Below are 21,165 nucleotides of genomic sequence, written 5' to 3' on the forward strand. Positions count from 1 at the left end.
GTCAGAAATCGTTCAGTGAGTTACAGCATTTTGTGCAAGAGCAAAGGATTGGGCATGTTGAAATCTAAGACACCCAATCTTTTGTTGAAGGGGAAGAGTCGTACACACCAGAGACACTAGACGAGTGGCGGGTCAAGCTGATGGTCATCTAATGTGTATGGGGACCTTAAGAACAGCTCAGGCAAGATGGCAGCCCCCATAATTTTGTTCAGTAAATAAAAAAAATCTACAATCAGAAAATAAAAACAGAATAGAAAAAAGGAGATGTGCTACTATGTGGGTTTTAACTGGCAGAATGATAAAACACTTCCTTTAATAAAGTGGATGCCCATGGACCTACTGAGCGCCGCCCTCCTGGTACAGTGCCGCAGGTACAGTCATGTGTACCCAGCCAGCCATTCAAGCAGGTGTAACATTAGATGACCACGGTCTTAAAGTACGACCTCAGGGTGCGGCCATTCTACGTCTATGCGATATTTGCTACTTGTGAAGTCACTTTCTGTAGTGTAGCCGCATCAGGACAAGCTTATCTAATACAAGTTAACTAATGAGAATTTAATTTGTTTTTCCCCCTTTTTTTCATAATTACAAACATCCAAAAATTGATTAAAAAAACAGAACCAAGAAAAGTAGCAAAAAGTGTATTAAAAAATCCCTGCATCTTCCAGCACAAAGCTGCTGCACTAAACTAGGATTTTTACATCATGCTACGACAACCAGTAACACTCTTTTTGCAAATGTTATATTTTAGAATATTTGTTTATTGCATGAATTTTACTGATCAACGACTTTTTGTAAGTGCTTATAATACATAATGGATTAAAAGAGGCCTCTGATCTAATGCCATTAAACTGTGCAGAGGGATAGTCGTCACTAACCGGAGGACAACGCAGCCTCTGCTCCCCTATTAGCGACAATCAGTTTTACACTTATATGAAACATCCAGCGACGAGGCAGAAGATGTGTAATTCATGAGAGCGGTGACGTGCTATTCCTGCTCCTGCCTTGGAGGCTAAAATTAGAGTTCACATCAAGCAAACACTAATTTTTTGAGTGCATTGAAGAGGTTTAATGACAATTTACGTCTCTCCTGCTTTTCATCAGTCGAGACTTTCTGATGACACCTTCTGTGATGTCACAAACCAGGTCTGAACTGCCAAAGGCTCTGCCAATACCGAGCCCCGCATGTTACTGAAGACAATAAGTCCCCGTTACCTGTGATTAACTGCACACAATAATATAATTATGCTGGGTAATATACAGACTCCCCCCAATAGACATGTAATTTCTATATTAATACCTTCTATGTACATGAATATAACTACTATAATGCTGCCTCCTATGTACAAGAATATAACTACTATAATACTGCCTCCTATGTACAAGGATATAACTACTATAATACTGCTCCTATGTACAAGAATAGAACTACTATAATACTGCCTCCTACGTACAAGAATATAACTACTATAATACTGCTCCTATGTACAAGAATATAACTACTATAATACTGCTCCTATGTACAAGAATATAACTACTATAATACTGCCTCCAATGTACAAGAATATAACTACTATAATACTGCTCCTATGTACAAGAATATAACTACTATAATACTGCTCCTATGTACAAGAATATAACTGCTATAATACTGCTCCTATGTACAAGAATATAACTACTATAATACTGCTCCTATGTACAAGAATATAGCTACTATAATACTGCCTCCTATATACAAGAATATAACTACTATAATACTGCTCCTATGTACAAGAATATAACTACTATAATACTGCTCCTATGTACAAGAATATAACTACTATAATACTGCTCCTATGTACAAGAATATAACTACTATAATACTGCCTCCAATGTACAAGAATATAACTACTATAATACTGCTCCTATGTACAAGAATATAACTACTATAATACTGCCTCCTATGTACAAGAATATAACTACTATAATACTGCTCCTATGTACAAGAATATAACTACTATAATACTGCTCCTATGTACAAGAATATAACTACTATAATACTGCTCCTATGTACAAGAATATAACTACTATAATACTGCTCCTATGTACAAGAATATAACTACTATAATACTGCTCCTATGTACAAGAATATAACTACTATAATACTGCTCCTATGTACAAGAATATAACTACTATAATACTGCTCCTATGTACAAGAATATAACTACTATAATACTGCTCCTATGTACAAGAATATAACTACTATAATACTGCCTCCTATGTACAAGAATATAACTACTATAATACTGCCTCCTATGTACAAGAATATAACTACTATAATACTGCCTCCTATGTACAAGAATATAACTACTATAATACTGCCTCCTATGTACAAGAATATAACTACTATAATACTGCTCCTATGTACAAGAATATAACTACTATAATACTGCTCCTATGTACAAGAATATAACTACTATAATACTGCTCCTATGTACAAGAATATAACTACTATAATACTGCCTCCTATGTACAAGAATATAACTACTATAATACTGCTCCTATGTACAGGAATATAACTACTATAATACTGCTCCTATGTACAAGAATATAACTGCTATGGGGGGCGGAGCTTGACTTCCGGCCAAGCCAGACGCATGTGAGAGAGCTCCTCTCCATGTGAGCCAGCAAACTAGTTAATTTTGCTACCTAGCTTTGAAAGAATGGGCAAAGTGGGTCGGTACATACCCAGAGAAACGCCTGAGCACCTGAGATCGGACCGCGGTCCGCAAGAAATGGACAAATTTCTACATAAGAAGGCTCCGGCCGCGAGTGCCGCCAAGATGGCGCCTCTGGAGCAGGAGGACTGGCCACAGGAAGCGGAGGGGGCGGACGGCGTCTCATCAGATCTGGATGCCGGACCCCGCGCCTCCACCTCGGCGCCTATTTCACGCCAATTCATCCAACAAGCCCTATCGTCGGCACTAGCCCCGGTGATTCAGGATCTCACCGAAATCAAGTGCGACGTGAAGCACATCGGGCACCGCGTGGAGAAGCTGGAGCACACGCAGGCAGCAATCCTGACTTATGCTCACACGCTGGGCGACAACAGTGCCGCACTCGCTGCCTCTTTGGATACAGCTTACGCCCTGATAGAGGACCAAGAGAACCGCAGCCGACGTAAGAATATCCGGCTGCGAGGCCTCCCAGAGCGGGTACTACATGAAGCACTTGCCTGAGGCGGCATCCGCCATCTTTTCCGGCCTGCTAGGTGCAGAAAGAGCAGCTGAAATCTGCGTGGAGCGCATCCACAGAGCGCTCAGGCCAAAACCGAGGGACAATGACCCACCGAGGGATGTGGTCTGCGGTTTGCTACGATATGTGGACACAGCAGCGATCCTAAAAGCGGCAAGAGAACAGAAAGAACCGCTCTACGAAGGAGCCAAGATCCTCTTATTTCAAGACCTGGCACCCTCTACTTTGAGTAAGCGAAGGATCCTACGACCGCTTACGGATCATCTGAGGGCTGTTAAAATGCCCTACAAATGGCTATTCCCGTTTGGTCTGACTTTCGCATCGGAGGGAAAGAGGTGCACGATTCGCACACCAGCGGACTTGCCTGCGGCGTGGACTCTGCTCCAGACGACCCCCCTGGATATACCATCATGGCTCCCGTCGGCTGACACAGGAGTCCCTCTGCCTGACTTGCCAGAAGAGCAGAAGTGGGTTAAAGCTTCTACTAAGAGAAAGTCCAACAACAGGCCGTGAGGTCTGCCGCACGGTTTGCAGAGGTCTATTTCACTCATGGACGGTAGCTCACTGAGCTAATGCTGCTGGACTGCTGGACGTTACAGATGATCTCCGGGTCCCTGAGCGCAAGTATTAGTGGCGGCCGTCTGAGCCTTTTCAGTTTGTTTGTAGCCTGCCTCAGTTAGCCGGCGGTGGTCGGATAGGTAGGGGCTCGTTCTGAGTGGCCCTGAGCAGTTGGACCGCGGGCGGTGGACTCTTGGGTCAGGTCGGCCCCACGGGGCGATCCGGGAGCCACTGTTGTATCGGCACGTTACTACTGCTGTGGTTTGTTCACATCCACAGGTTCCACATGTTTAGCATGCATGTCTATACTGCATATGTTTATGATAGCTATGGTGTGGCTGTAAAGAGTGTTAGTCCCTGTGACTGGCCTCTGGTTCAGTCAGGCCATTCATCTACTGGCTGGGACTCAGCTTATTGTTACTAATGTTATGTTTGCTATGGCTCGCAGGACAAGCAGGCTTACTCCCCCCGTATAGCCGCTTGCCTTAGACCATTATGGCATTCACCAGGAACTTACTGGCGCAACCCTGGTGCAAGCGCCTTACAATTGGCTGGCTTGGGCCATTCGCGCTTGGCCTTGTTTTGCTGGGCTGCGCGCTAGGCACAAGCCACCCGAACCCTATGTTGGAGATTTTCTCCACTTCCCGGTTGTTCATGAAGTTGGATACTCCATTTTGTTTCCCTGGTCACACGCATGATTTTAAGCAACTAGCAGCTCTAAGGTCTACACTTGTAATACGTCATGGCATTGATTAAGTGTACTTCCCTTAATGTCAGAGGTTTTAATACACCGCAGAAGAGGTCACAGGTTGTTCGTATGTTAAAAAAATCTCGCACTGACATATGTTTTCTACAGGAATTGCATTTCAAGTCGGCACATGTGCCTACTCTCCCTAAGTCCTACTTCCAGCATTGGTTCACCAGCACGTTCAGTAGTGCAGCTAGGGGAGTCGGCATTGCCATATCAAAGACAGTTCCCTTCCGGTTATCATGTATACAGGATGACCCAGAGGGGCGATATGTATTTGTTAAGGGTTCAATAGGCACCCAGGTAGTGACATTAGCTAGTCTATACTGCCCAAATCGCGGTCAAACGAAATGGCTCATCAATACCCTAAAGACGTTTGCCTCCTTTGCTGAAGGGATTAGATTAATAGGCGGAGATCTCAACATGACGCTGAACCCCATAATGGATGCGTCCGATGGCTCTTCCCAATTGACCCAGGTGGCTCTAGGTAGAGTTAATGCCTATCTAGCGGAGGTAAATTTAGTGGACTCCTGGCGGTTGCTTCACCCTGCTGACAGAGACTACACTTTCTTCTCGGCACCGCATAATACTCATAAGAGGCTGGATTATGTCCTGATCTCGGGCAGCTGTGCTGACAGGGTGGAGCGGTCTACCATTGAGCCCATAACGGTCTCAGACCATGCCCCGGTGTCGACTTCGCTTCATTTCCCTACGCTACCTACACAAACCAAACAATGGCGTCTAAATGAGACACTCCTGGATAAACAGTCAGATGTAGATACCCTCAGTCAGAAACTAACATGGTTCTTTGCTGAAAACTCTACTGATGGGATGCCACTGGCTACTGTCTGGGAGACACATAAGCAGGTCATGAGGGGCGAGCTCATTGCACTAGGCAGTAGGGTTAAAAGAACTAGACAGGAGCACTTAAATTCCCTCCTTAAGCAAATAGCGGATATCGAGTCCGTACATAAGCGCTCTAGAGCCCTAGAGGCCAGGGATCAACTAGCAATTCTGCGTAAGCAACTGACAGACCATCTAAATGGGTGTTATGCAAAAGCATACCAATATTCGCAATTTCGCTTTTACGCGCATGGGGACAAGGGCACGAAATTGATGTCCTCTCTCCTGAAACAGAAGAAGGACTCAATGTATATAGCAGGGATTAATAGGAGAGATGGTACCACTGTCCACAAAACGTCAGATATAGCCATTGAGTTCCAAAAATTTTATCATGACTTGTACGGTCTCCCTGAGGAAGTAGCAGGGTCCACTGTAGATAGGGCTTCCCTAATTGATGACTTCTTACACCGCTTACAGCTCCCCACTCTAAATGAAGAGGAGGCCCAAACTCTTCTATCCCCAATAACGGAGAGAGAGGTTATGGGCGTTTTAAGCTCTATGCCAATGGGGAAGAGTCCGGGTCCGGACGGTTTCCCGGTGGGATACTATAAGAAATTTTCAAAAATCCTGGCTCCCCACATTACTGCCTGGTGCAATGAGCTCCTGGGTGGCTCACAGTTACATAAACAGTCCCTGGAGGCCACAGTCACTATTCTCCCCAAACCCGGGAAAGACCCTAAGTTGTGTGGCAGCTACAGACCAATTTCGCTTTTGAACGTTGACATTAAGGTCTGGGCGAAATTACTTGCCACTAGAATCAGTACCCTTCTTCCGAAACTCATTAACCCTGAACAAGCAGGCTTCGTCCCTGGCAGGGAAGGCAGTCACAACTCCTGCAGAATCCTATCCACCATACAGCTAGCAAAGAAAAAACAAGTCCCCCTGGTTCTGCTGGGTATAGATGCGGAGAAGGCCTTTGACCGGGTGAACTGGGCTTATATGATTAAAACCCTGCATAAGTTTGGCTTCCCTGCGCAATTTCAGAGAGCTATTATGTCTCTGTATGGTGACCCTAGCGCCCGGATCAGAGTTAATGGCACTTTGTCATCTCCCTTCCCTATTAGGAACGGGACGAGGCAGGGATGCCCCTTGTCCCCTGCCCTGTATATATTAGTCATGGAAACCTTGCTGCAGGCCATCAGAGATCATCCTGGCATCAGGGGACTCAAGTTAGGAGAATAGCCCCATAGAATATCTTAATGCCGCTTATGCAGACGACCTCCTAGTCATGGTCTCCAACCCGGTCGAGGCCTTCCCGCATCTGTTATCCCTGTTTGAGCAGTATGGACAAGTGTCCAATTTTAAAGTAAACTATACAAAATCAGAGGCCATGAATGTATCAGCTCCGACCAAGCAAATCCACCTGCTGAAAACGAAAACCCCTTTCATATGGCAAACATCTCACTTGTCCTACCTGGGAATTAAGATTCCTTGTAGAATGGATGAGCTTTTCCGGCTGAACTTTGCTGCACTACTGAACGATGCTCAACAACAGCTGCACACACTGAGAATTCCATATATTTCATGGATGGGCCGGAAAAATCTGTTAAAAGCATTTATTATGCCCAAGATACTGTACGCCATGCAGATGCTGCCTGTCTTTCTTCCCTCCTCCTTCTTTACACAAATTAGAAGGCTCTTCAGCACCTTTCTTTGGGGGGGGAGGGGGGCGAGACTGGCACATCGCACGCTGATTCTGAGAAGGGATCAGGGAGGTATGGCACTACCTGACGCTCAGCTATACTATAAGGCCATCCACCTGAAGAGGTGGCTACACCTCCACGCCCCCTGGTCTCATATCCTGGGTAAGGAGCTTGAGATAGCCCAGCTCGACAAAAAGCAGAGAGCGGGGTTATGGGGTCTGAACTCATCCTCACTTCACTCACATGTGCTGCTTAAAGGCACAGCGGCCGTTATCAAACAACTGAACAAGGACAAAGGCTTGCTGCATACTCTCTCACCGCTGATGCCGGCCGACCTTGCTCCATTTATTGTGAGGCCCTCTGCTGACACTGTATCACCTGTGTGGAATAAACTACGCAACTACACTGTCACAGAGTTCTTAGATGGGGCATCAGGTGCTCTCCCTGCTCATCACCCCCTAAACCACACTTTATATTCTAGCAACTTCCTGGATACCATAGAATATAACTCGGTCAGCAAACCATTATTAGCTTCTAGAGTGCCCACTCCGGAAACAACGTGGCTTGAGAAGTTGCTACACTTAAAATCCCCCCCTAGTAAAATTATATCTAAGCTATATCTGGCTCTTAATGTCCAGCCTTCTATGGGAGTCCCACAGTATCTGAAAACCTGGGCATCTGAGCTCAACTTAGAATTTTCGGAAACAGACATACTACGCATACATGCTCATTCTCACGGGTTCTCAAGATGTGTGAAAGTGCAAGAGCACTCATACAAAGTGATGACCCAGTGGTATCAGACCCCCAAACAATTGTTTGTGAAAGGTCTTAGTCAGTCTGACACGTGCTGGAGGTGTAAGGAGGCGTCGGGGACACAAACACACATATTCTGGTCCTGTCCAAAGCTCCGCCAGTATTGGGACGGGGTAGCGGCTATGATAAATAAGGTACTGAATGCTTGTGTGCAGCTATCGCCTGAACTGGTGCTTCTCTGGCTTCCCACACCGACCTTCACACCTTCCAAAAGGAGCTTGGCAACGCATTTGATACAGGCAGCAAGGCTACTCATACCACAGAGATGGCTCAGCGAAGACTCACCGACACTCTCACATTGGGAGCAGAAAGTAGATCAGCTATGCAGACTGGAGGAGCTGGCGGGGTGGGAGGCCAGACAACACGAGAAATTTCTGAAAGTTTGGGGACCATGGTTGTCATTTCGTAACAATAGAGTGGGTGGCACAGACTCACCGAGCATTAGTGGGGCAAGTTAACCTGACATAACCTGACATAACCTGTGTTCCCCTGTGGTCTCACCGCTATGCCAATCGACATCGATTACGCCTGCTAGTACAAGGTTTAGATCAGAATACTTGAACGAGAAGCGTCATTATTATGCGTGTACAGGAGGGCCTCATTTGGGGCCTGCACACCCCGTTTTCCCCTCCCCCCACCCCCCCCACCCCCCCCACCCCCCCCCCCCCCTCCTTCCCTATCCTAGTTTGGGTTTAGACCTGCCTAAGGTTGTTCTTAGTTAGCTGACATAGGGACGGATATGATCTGCACAACCTACACTTAGCAGATATCTATTGAATAAAGTTTTTTTCTGCGCCTTTTGCACAGTCAGTCCTTCATCTGATAGCACTAGGTGGTATCTTACAATGTATAATATAGCTTTACAAAGATTTGCGGGTTTTCACCAGAACTGTAAACTTCCAGATGATATACTCAGTGTACATTGTCATGTGTTCACATGTATATGTTGCATTCATCTGCTTTGTATATGCATTCATGTGAGTTGCTGCTACCTTGTATGTGCAAAGGTGGTAAGGGGGCGGATCCCTCCACCCGTTTTGTTACTGCTCAATAAAAAGAAATTTGACAAAGAATATAACTGCTATAATACTGCTCCTATGTACAAGAATATAACTACTATAATACTGCCTCCTATGTACAAGAATATAACTACTATAATACTGCTCCTATGTACAAGAATATAACTACTATAATACTGCCTCCTATGTACAAGAATATAACTACTATAATACTGCTCCTATGTACAAGAATATAACTACTATAATACTGCTCCTATGTACAAGAATATAACTACTATAATACTGCTCCTATGTACAAGAATATAACTACTATAATACTGCTCCTATGTACAAGAATATAACTACTATAATACTGCTCCTATGTACAAGAATATAACTACTATAATACTGCCTCCTATGTACAAGAATATAACTACTATAATACTGCTCCTATGTACAAGAATATAACTACTATAATACTGCCTCCTATGTACAAGAATATAACTACTATAATACTGCTCCTATGTACAAGAATATAACTACTATAATACTGCTCCTATGTACAAGAATATAACTACTATAATACTGCTCCTATGTACAAGAAATAACTACTATAATACTGCTCCTATGTACAAGAATATAACTACTATAATACTGCTCCTATGTACAAGAATATAACTACTATAATACTGCTCCTATGTACAAGAATATAACTACTATAATACTGCTCCTATGTACAAGAATATAACTACTATAATACTGCTCCTATGTACAAGAATATAACTACTATAATACTGCTCCTATGTACAAGAATATAACTACTATAATACTGCTCCTATGTACAAGAATATAACTACTATAATACTGCCTCCTATGTACAAGAATATAACTACTATAATACTGCTCCTATGTACAAGAATATAACTACTATAATACTGCCTCCTATGTACAAGAATATAACTACTATAATACTGCTCCTATGTACAAGAATATAACTACTATAATACTGCTCCTATGTACAAGAATATAACTACTATAATACTGCCTCCTATGTACAAGAATATAACTACTATAATACTGCCTCCTATGTACAAGAATATAACTACTATAATACTGCTCCTATGTACAAGAATATAACTACTATAATACTGCTCCTATGTACAAGAATATAACTACTATAATACTGCCTCCTATGTACAAGGAATATAACTACTATAATACTGCTCCTATGTACAAGAATATAACTACTATAATACTGCTCCTATGTACAAGAATATAACTACTATAATACTGCTCCTATGTACAAGAATATAACTACTATAATACTGCTCCTATGTACAAGAATATAACTACTATAATACTGCTCCTATGTACAAGAATATAACTACTATAATACTGCTCCTATGTACAAGAATATAACTACTATAATACTGCTCCTATGTACAAGAATATAACTACTATAATACTGCTCCTATGTACAAGAATATAACTACTATAATACTGCTCCTATGTACAAGAATATAACTACTATAATACTGCTCCTATGTACAAGAATATAACTACTATAATACTGCTCCTATGTACAAGAATATAACTACTATAATACTGCTCCTATGTACAAGAATATAACTACTATAATACTGCTCCTATGTACAAGAATATAACTACTATAATACTGCTCCTATGTACAAGAATATAACTACTATAATACTGCCTCCTATGTACAAGAATATAACTACTATAATACTGCTCCTATGTACAAGAATATAACTACTATAATACTGCTCCTATGTACAAGAATATAACTACTATAATACTGCCTCCTATGTACAAGAATATAACTACTATATTACTGCCTCCTATGTACAAGAATATAACTACTATAATACTGCTCCTATGTACAAGAATATAACTACTATAATACTGCTCCTATGTGCAAGAATATAACTACTATAATACTGCCTCCTTTGTACAAGAATATAACTACTATAATACTGCCTCCTATGTACAGGAATATAACTACTATAATACTGCTCCTATGTACAAGAATATAACTACTATAATACTGCTCCTATGTACAGGAATATAACTACTATAATACTGCCTCCTATGTACAGGAATATAACTACTATAATACTGCTCCTATGTACAGGAATATAACTAGTATAACTAATATGAACAGATTGGAGCATTTTCAGATGTATTTGGTGGTATTATAAGATACAGATTGTAACACTTGGCCATACAGCATTCTGCGTCCTCAGTTGCCCCCTGGGTTGACCCTTTCGGTGCCATTTCCCGGCTGTGACACGCTTGGCTCTGTGACGACTGAGCACCTATCAGGCCATCACGTAGGGGTGGGGACGGGTGCATACGACGTACATCGTGCAGCACACGGGGAGCTGAGCTCTAAATAGCCTGCTCAATAATTAAAGGGGTTCTGCTTATTTTCGATGCGACGGCTGCGGCTCCCCTGTGCCGCTCCTTTCCCCTTCTGTCACTGGCTGCGGCTCAATTTGTGACGTGGAAGCAGAAGTGACTTCCCTCCGCTCTCGGGGCCCAAACACTGAGCTAAATTTAACTCTCCAGCCCCGCGTGCAGATAAGAGAGACTAGAAGATGTGATTACTGATGCCTCTCACACACGGTGCTCTGCTGCTACATATAGAGAGGCCGCCGTGCCCCGAATATTAATAACGGCCTCAGATAGCGCTGTCTCCAGCAGAGATCACGAGCCGGAGAGGGAGGGAGGGGATGGCGGTGAAGGAGAGCGCAGAGAGGACAATGGAAACGACACCGCAGCTCAGCAACCACACGTCCCACGGCTCTCTTGCCGTACGCCATGCTGGGACTTGTAGTCTCACACAGTCAGCCACAGTGACCAGCCAGGTTGCATATTTCAATACAGAGGTATAGAAGCGTTGGTGCAACAGAAATATCCAGACAGTAATTCTCAAAATTGTCTGCCAAACGGCGCCCCTCACGTCAATGTGGCTGTGTCTGGTATCGCATCTCAGCCTGATTCACTTTAAGAGGACCTTTTCCTGGCAATGTCCGATTTATTAAATACTTGTATTCCCCATTCTGGAGCAGCTTATATTGCCAGCCCTCTGTTATTCCTCTTGGAAAAGTATGGACAACTGGATGTTACCTTTCTCCCTGTCAATATGGTGTGTAAGTGCACAGTCCGACAACGCCCAATTAGCGCCGACAGTGTTAAATTGTATAAAGAGACACCCTACAGACAAGGGGGATAGCAATGCCCAGTTGCCAAGAGTCATACATTTCCAGGAGGAATAACAAAATGAACGGCAAAGCACCAATGTCGAAAGAAAGATTCTCCAGAATTGTTATTTCCAGTGGGAAACATGTATCGACTGAAAGGGACAGGTTAAGGCTGAGTTCACACGCGCGAGATTTCCACGCCAGTGCGATGCGTGAGGTGAACGCATTGCACCCGCACTGAATCCTGACCCATTCATTTCTATGGGGCTGTGCACACGAGCGGCGATTTTCAAGCATCACTTATGCATTTCGTGAAAATCGCAGCACGCTCTATATAGTGCGTTTATCACGCAACGCAGGCCCCATAGAAGTGAAGCAAGTGCGGATGCGGTGCGATTTTCACGCATGGTTGCTAAGATGAAAGTCTATTCACTGTATTATTTTCCCTTATAACATGGTTATAAGGGAAAATAATAGCATTCTTTAATACAGAATGCTTAGTAGAAGGTCAATTGAGGGTTAAAAAATTAAATAATAATTTACTCACCTCCTCCTCTTGATCGCATAGTTGCTGATCTCTTCTTTAATCATGAGCTGCCGGCTAAAGGACCTGTGGTGACGTCACATCACATGGTACAATCACATGGTCCATCACCGTGGTGGACCATGTGATGATCTCAGTGACGTCACCACAGGTCTTTTGACAGGTCCTAAAGAAAGAACAGGAGACCAGCAGCTACGTGATCAAGAGGAGGAGGAGGAGGAGGAGGAGGAGGAGGAGTTAATTTTTTAACCCTCAATTGACCTTCTACTAAGCATTCTGTATTCAGAATGCTATTATTTCCCCTTATAACCATGTTATAAGGCACAATAATTACATCTACACAACACCGAACCCAAACCTGAACTTCAGTGAAGAAGTTCGGGTCTGGGTACCACATTCAGGTTTTTATCACGCGCGTGCAAAACGCATTGCACCCGGGACGCATCCTGAACAAATCCGCCACGCCCGTATGAACTCAGCCTAAGAGACCTGACCTGTGACAAAAGAGGAGCCCTCGTCTCTTCTCACAACCACATTCCTCTTAATAAGTCAATTCTGGAGATTCTTTTCTCGTTACTCTAACTGCGCGGCTGCTCTTCTATTCTCCTAAGTATTTAAGAATAAATACATGATTTATTGATGATTCCTACCCAATTGTCAAAGTTTTCACAATTTCTAGGAGGAATAACACGGGAACAGCACGACACCGTTATAACAAAATGGCCGAGGTCACTCGATTTACCAAACAGACCTACTCATCACCTGAGGCGAAATGTTCAGCGCATGAGCAGGTACAGAAGACTACACTGCCTGTATAGGCGCATGCGCTGACTGCTTTCAGTGCCGGCACAGAAGAGGACGCAGCAGGAGAGGTGGTCACTTCTCGGAAGAGAGGAGCGCCCGTTTTAGAGTCTCATTAGTCATTACACATTAGTTTGTACCATTTCTGACATTTGGAGGTGGCTGACCCCTTTAATGGTACGACCACCGTTCACACTAAGGCATACCTTGCGCGTTTCTATCCCGGTTACATGGATACGGCAGCCATACAGAACGCCGTCAGTCCGTGCACACAACACAAAGCACTGACACACTACTGTGAGGGTGCAAGGACCACCGCTGACTTTAAAGGGGCGGTCTCACCTCAACACCCCCTTTCTATATGCCCAAAGAAACAGCAGTTCTCACTTTTGCAGCCTGGCCTGTCCGTTGCATATTCGTCAATTTGTGCGACCGACATTTAAAGGGGTTTTCCCGCTTTTACACATGTTGCATATCACCAGTAGGTCACATACAGTGGATCTATAAAGTCTACACACCCCTGTTAAAATGTCAGGTTTCTGTGATGTAAAAAAATGAGACAAAGATAAATAATTTCAGAACTTTTTCCACCTTTAGGGTCCATTCACACGTCCGTTTTTTCTTTCCTGATCTGTTCCGTTTTTTGCGGAACAGATCAGGACCAGATCAGGACCCATTCATTTTCAATGGGTCCTGGAAAAAATCGGACAGCACAATGTGTGCTGTCCGTTTCCGTTGTTCCGTTCCGCATGTCCTGAAAAATCGGATCCTGGTACAATGCAAAGTCAATGGTTCCGCAAAAAACGGAAGACATTCGGATGTCATTCCGTATGTCTTCCGTTTTTTGCGGAATCCGTTCCTGGAAACACATAGCAAATATTTTTTATTTTTTTTTCCCAAAGAAATCCAAACAACTTTATTTGATTATTGAAATGTATACATGTTTCCGTTTTTTGCGGATCCGCAAAAATCGGATGACATACGGAAACATTTTCAGGAACAACGGATCCGCAAAAAACGGACCGAAATTCGGATTATAGAAAAATACTGACGTGTGAATGTAGCCTTAATGTGACCTATAAACTGTACAACTCAATGGAAAAACAAACTGAATCTTTTAAGTTGAGGGAAGAAAAAAATAAATAATAATAATGTGGTTGCATAAGTGTGCACACCCTCTTATAACTGGGGATGTAGCTGTGTTCAGAATTAAGCAATCACATCCACAATCCTGTTACATAGGAGTCAGCAGACACCGGCCATCATGTAAAGGGCCTCTGATTAACCCCAAATAAAGCTCAGCTGCTCTAGTTGGTCTTTCCTGAAGTGTTCTTAGTCGCATCCCACAGCAGAAGCCACGGTCCACAGAGAGCTTCCAAAGCATCAGAGGGATCTCATTGTTAGAAGGTGTCAGTCAGGAGAAGGGGACAAAAGAATGTCCAAGGCATTAGATCTACCATGGAACACAGTGGAGACCGTCATCATCAAGTGGAGATAATATGGCACAACAGTGACATCACCAAGAACTGGACGCCCCTCCAAAACTGATGAAAAGAAGAGAAGAAAACTGGTCTGGGAGGCGACCAAGAGGCCGACAGCAACATTACAGGAATATCTGGCAAGTCCTGGCTGTGTGGTCCATGTGACAACAATCTCCCGTAGTCTTCATATGTCTGGGCTATGGGGTAGAGCGGCAAGACGAAAGCCTTTTCTTACCAAGAAAACCTTCCAAGCCAGGCTACATTTTGCAAAAACACATCTCAAGTCTCCCAAAAGCATGTGGGAAAAGGGGTTATGGTCTAATGAAACCAAGGTTGAACTTTTTGGCCATAATTCCAAAAGATATGTTTGGCCCAAAAACAACCCTGCCCATCACCAGAAGAACCCCATCCCCACAGTGACGCATGGTGGTGGCAGCATCATGCCAAGGGGCTGCTCTTCTTCAGCTGGAACTGGGGCCTTAGTTAAGCTACAGGGAATTATGAATAGTTCCAAATACCAGTCAATATTGGCCCAAAACCTTCAGGCTTCTGCTAGAAAGCTGGACATGAAGAGGAACTTCATCTTTCAGCATGACAACGACCCAAAGCATACATCCAAATCACCAAGGAATGGCTTCACCAGAAGAAGATTAGAGTTTTGGAATGGCCCAGCCAGAGCCCAGACCCGAATCCGATAGAAAATCCGTGGGGTGATCTGAAGAGGGCAGTGCCCAGGAGATGCCATTGCAGTCTGTGAAGTGATCTGAAGAGGGCAGTGCCCAGGAGATGCCCTCGCAGTCTGTGAGGTGATCTGAAGAGGGCTGTGCCCAGGAGATGCCCTCGCAATCTGACAGATTTGGAGTGTTTTTGCCAAGAAGAGTCTAAATGTGCCATGCTGATAGACTCCTACCCCAAAAAGACTGAGTGCTGTAATAAAATCAAAAGGGGCTTCAACAAAGTATTAGTTTAAGGGTGTGCACACTTATGCAACCATATTATTCTATTTTTATATTTTTTCTTCCCTTCACCTAAAAGATTTCAGTTTGTTTTCCATTGAGTTGTACAGTTTATAGGTCACATTAAAAGGTGGAAAAAGTTCTGAAATTATTTATCTTTGTCTCATTTTTTACATCACAGAAACCTGACATTTCAACAGGGGTGTGTAGACTTTTTATATCCACTGTAGGTAATGTAAAAGAATGGATTAAGGTGGCTCTCCTGTTGATCGACACGGTTAAGGCGCACTATACAAATAGACCCACCCTGTCTGAGATTTGGATATTAATTGGTATTATAGTAATGATGTAAGGCACTCACTCATCTGGGCTCATGTGGATACTAGGGCTGCACGATAAATCGAAAAAAATAATCGAATCGCGATAATCGGCAAATGCGATATGGCGATTTGGCCGACCCGAAAATGCAGCGATTATATATAAAGGGGCCCCGCGCACATAACTGGCTTTGCGTGTAAAGTATTTTACTAGTGTGTGAAACAATCTCTCTCCTATTGATAACATGGCCGGCCTCTGTACTCACTGTCACTATGAATGCACTGCAGCGAGCGGGCCGGCGCGTGACTGACGTCACTTAGTAACGCTCCTGCTTCCCGAAGTGGGAGGAGCGTTACTTAGTGATGTCAGTCACGCGCCGGCCGGCCCGCTCGCTGCAGTGCATTCATCGTGACAGTGAGTACAGAGGCCGGACCTGTTATCAATAGGAGAGAGAGCGTTTCACACAGTAGTAAAATACTTTACACGCAAAGCCAGTTATGTGCGCAGTTCAGGACACGAGGGGACACATAGGGCCATGAGGGGGACCAGCATAAGATGCTATATGTGTGTCATAGCACAGATCCCCCATAACAGTGTGTCATAGCACAGATCCCCCACAACACAGCGCCCTCCACAGATCCCCCACAACACAGCGCCCTCCACAGATCCCCCACAACACAGCGCCATCCACAGATCCCCCACAACACAGCGCCATCCACAGATCCCCTACAACACAGCGCCATCCACAGATCCCCCACAACACAGCGCCCTCCACAGATCCCCCACAACACAGCGCCCTCCACAGATCCCCCACAACACAGCGCCATCCACAGATCCCCTACAACACAGCGCCATCCACAGATCCCCCACAACACAGCGCCATCCACAGATCCCCTACAACACAGCGCCCTCCACAGATCCCCCACAACAGTGTATCATCCACAGATCCCCCATAACTATGTCATACCCAGCCGCGTCAGCGGTTCATATGGGAAAATCCAAGCAAATAGACCTCTAGCACAATTCCCTTAAAATATCGCATCGCATATCGTTATCGCAATTTTTAGGGCCCTAATCGCAATCGCACAAAATTCCCATATCGTGCAGCCCTAGTGGATACATATTTGATATAATCGCAATACGAATTAAAACACAAACAATAAAAATGCTACAATAAATTGTGGTATACCAGTTGGATCAAACCAATGTTATCCTGATTAAAATTAAGCGTGACTAACCGCATCTAAGTGGGGACTCCCTACGCATAGGAATCCTAAGACACGTGAAGATAATTTTGCAGCAAGTTCCGAATATACTTTGCACAGACCTCTTAGAAGCTACAAGTGTGTGTCATTTTAATTGGATTTCCATCCTTTTAGTAGCCACTTTTGTATTTGTGCGCAGAGTCTGATTTTATTTTAATCAGGATACCACAATTGATTTTAGCATTTTTATTGTTTGTTAATAGTGTTTTAATTCGTATTGTGATTATATATCCACATGATCCCAGACGAGTGAGTGCCTTACATCACTGCTATAATACCAGGACGTCACATAGGTGCTGGTCCCACCTCTGAGATTTGCCGCCATCTCCAGAACGGGGCACCTGAAGTGAAGGAGAAAGAAACTGCGCATGCGCGGCATCCTCTCTATTCACGGCTATGGACCATTTTCACAATGTGGAGGGGGGCAGCGCGTGCGCAGGGCGCTTTCATTTGCTTCTGGGGAACCACTCTGGAGATAGAAGCATGTCTCACACCTATCTCACATATCCTAGCAATATGCCACAAACGTTGAGGCGGAAACCCCTTTAATACTACCTACAGCATGGAAAACATGTGACCAGCAGCAGCACCTCCTTTATGATGGTTGCAGTAAAATCACATCGCTGTGACTGCATTTTCCTTCTCTTGAAGAAACATTTAAACACCAGTTCTCTGCAGCCACCACAAGAGGGAGCCCACTGTGTATGTTTTGAATCAGGGAAGCCCAACCTGCTGCCCTCCAGCTGTTGCAAAACTACAACTCCCAGCATGCCCTCATAGCTGTAGGCTGTCCAGACATACTAGAAGTCAGTTTTGCAACAACTGGAGGGCCGCAGGTTGGCCATCCCTGTTTTGAATGATAGAAGCAGGTCCCATAGGACAGGCCCCTAACTTCAGAATGGGGTCCCATTTCACCCCGCTGTGAATGGAGAGGATGCACAGCTCTCTCCATTCACTTCTATAGGGGTTCTGAAAGGAGCCGAGTGAGCGTGCATAGAAGTGAATGGAGAGGACTGCGCATGCACGGTGGAGTTGGGGGACCATTCTTGGGATAAGACATATGGAGTAGCCCATAAATGCACAGGTGGGAATGCTCCTTTATGAGAATACAGCAGCTGACGACCCTGATGTACTACACAGCGCCCCCTCCCTAAGAACTACCGAAACCTATGAAGTCATGAACAAGTAGTAATTGGTTTTTGAAGCATTTATTCGCATTCACCAGTGAGAATCAACAGCAAATGAAACGTTATAGGTTTAGCGCATCTGTGAGCGGATGCGCGGCTGTTTGCTTACCGCTGCACGCGGAGGAGGTGGCATTGTACAGGAGTGGGTACAGCTGCAGGCACCGGATCATTTGCAGGCTGTCTGTGCACTCTGGGCATCCTCTGTTGAGATCCAGAGCATCACGGAAGACTCGTAGAGCGGCAGACAGGTTCTTGAGCGCCAGATACGCGTTGCCCAGGCTCAGCAACGTCAGAGGCTGGAAACAGAATATACTGCATTAGTTCTATGTACAGACATATATACAGTCAGCAGATGTCTAATCCAGCATCTCTGTAAGGCCTCATGCACACGGCCATATTAGCTTCAGGGTGCTGTACGTTTTATTTTTTTTGGGCCCATGCATTTCTATGTGGAAGATCCGTGCACCCAATCTGCAAATTGCGGCGCGGGTCCTATTCTTGTCGGTATTTGCGGATGAGAACAGCCCTTTCTAATGATGGGAGTGAGAAAAGTGCAAAAAGCACGCAAATACTATCCATATGTTGCATATCCGTTTCTTTCGGACTGAAATATGGACACGGCCGTGTGCACAAGGCCCAATAAATCATGGTATTCGGGGGCCTAATAATATCAAAGTCTGTCATCTTAGTGCACCCATTAGGCCTGGATAGCCTGCCAGTGATCAGGCTGATAGCAGTCCAAGTCCCCCCAAGCAGGACTAAACTAAAAACGCTAAGAAGGAAAAAAAAAAAAAAAAAAAAAAAAAAAAAAAAAAAGATATTACAAAACAAAAATTTTTTTATATATATTTTTTTTTAAATGCTTTAAAAAGTTATTAACACAAAATATGGCACCATGATTGGTATTGATGGTTTGTAACGACCCAAAATGTACAGTTACCTTGTTATCTAAGCCCACAGTGGTTGCCATAGACATAAAACGCCAGAATAGCAGTTTTTTTGTCATTTCGCCCCCAAAAAAATTAAATGAAGATATTATTATGATATTAAAAGAATAAAATTAAGATTTAAAAAAGAAAAAAAAAAAAAAAAGGATGTATTAAGTCAACTCGTCCCACAAAAACAAACCCACACACTCCACTAATGGAAAAAGAAACATATGGTGCTCAGGACATGGTGACAAAAAACGAATAGTGTGTACATATATATACACACACACACACACACACACACACACACACTCACTCTCCTATGGTGACAAATTAGTGAAAGAAAAAAAAAAGAAAGACCTAATCTGCTGTAACAGTACTGACCCACACAATAGAGCAGGCATGGCCAACCTGCGGCTCTCCAGCTGTTGTAAAACTACAACTCCCACCATGCCCTGCTGCAGGCTGATAGCTGTAGTCAGTCTAAGCATGCTGGGAGTTGTAGTTTTGCAGCAGCTGGAGAGCCTCAGGTTGGCCATGACTGCAGTAGAGTGACAATCCTGGCATCCAACCAGAAGAAGACTACTACATCTGTCACTCAGCAGAGGAGAGGGGCTATGAAGCAGTTCAGTGCACACAGCAGAGGCTTCCGAGTGAAGCTCCGCCTCCCGGACACTTGCAGGAGCAGAACCTGGCAGAATCAATGTTATATTCTCAGTACGCCTGAGAAAACCAGCGCTGACAGGTTCCCTTTTAAAACAAGGTATTGACACGAATTCTTTTTTCTAATCGGTTTGTGTTTTTGGATTGAAGATTTTATTCTAATCTATTTTGTGTACATGATCATAGGGGCGGCCATCTTTCCTGAGCCAAGTCCAGTCCCATAGGATTTAGGCATGTACATGCGGTTTTATAAGTGCGATATCCGCATCACTTCTAAACTTTGTGTGGATTTTGATGTGGAGTCTGCACCAAGAATGAACATGTTGCTATATATCTGACACAGATTTCCATTCCATGTACAGGGAAAAAAATGGTTCCATATGAACAACAACAAGAGGATTGAGAGTGTTTTCCTTGTGGATTTTGATGCAGAAAACACACCAAAATCCACTGTGTGAACATGGCCTTAGGGCGAGTTCCGACAAGTCAGATTTGTTGCAGAGATTTCAGATCTGTTCATATGGGGTTATTTCTGCAAGCCCCATTTAGATGAATGAGAAAGTTGCAACAAATTGCTGTCCATCCATCTTTACTCACCTCAGAGCGATCTAAGGTCCTTGCTTGTACCAATAATTTACTGGCGTCCAGGTGAAGCCCATGGTGCATTAGTAAGTTGGCCAGGTTCACCAGTGGAATATGTTGGTGTTGAGCTGGAGCCAGGTTCAGTGCTCTGCGCAGGCAGGCGATGGCTTGTGTACAGTTTCCTACGGCTCGCCAGTACAGAGCGACCTCATTCAGGACGGACCACACAGGCCCCGCTGGCTAAAAGAGAAGAGACCCATTAAACCAGGTTCCTTATGTCATGCATCGGGTAACAGAAACACTGAACCTTGTTGTTAA

At 44.1% G+C, this 21,165-nt stretch overlaps 1 protein-coding gene across 1 annotated transcript in view; it reads right to left on the bottom strand.

The window, feature by feature from the left end:
- TTC17 (tetratricopeptide repeat domain 17) overlaps window positions 1-21,165 on the bottom strand; it is a 67,531-nt gene that overhangs the window by 13,895 nt on the left and 32,471 nt on the right. Inside the window, exons 15-16 of the mRNA XM_044269948.1 lie at window positions 20,863-21,087; window positions 18,783-18,969 (exon numbers count right to left, since the gene is read on the bottom strand). Coding sequence (XP_044125883.1) covers window positions 18,783-18,969; window positions 20,863-21,087 — 412 coding nt within the window. The remainder of the gene's footprint in view (window positions 1-18,782; window positions 18,970-20,862; window positions 21,088-21,165) is intronic.

Source organism: Bufo gargarizans, chromosome 10, assembly GCF_014858855.1.
Source record: "Bufo gargarizans isolate SCDJY-AF-19 chromosome 10, ASM1485885v1, whole genome shotgun sequence".
Classification (NCBI taxonomy): domain Eukaryota; kingdom Metazoa; phylum Chordata; class Amphibia; order Anura; family Bufonidae; genus Bufo; species Bufo gargarizans.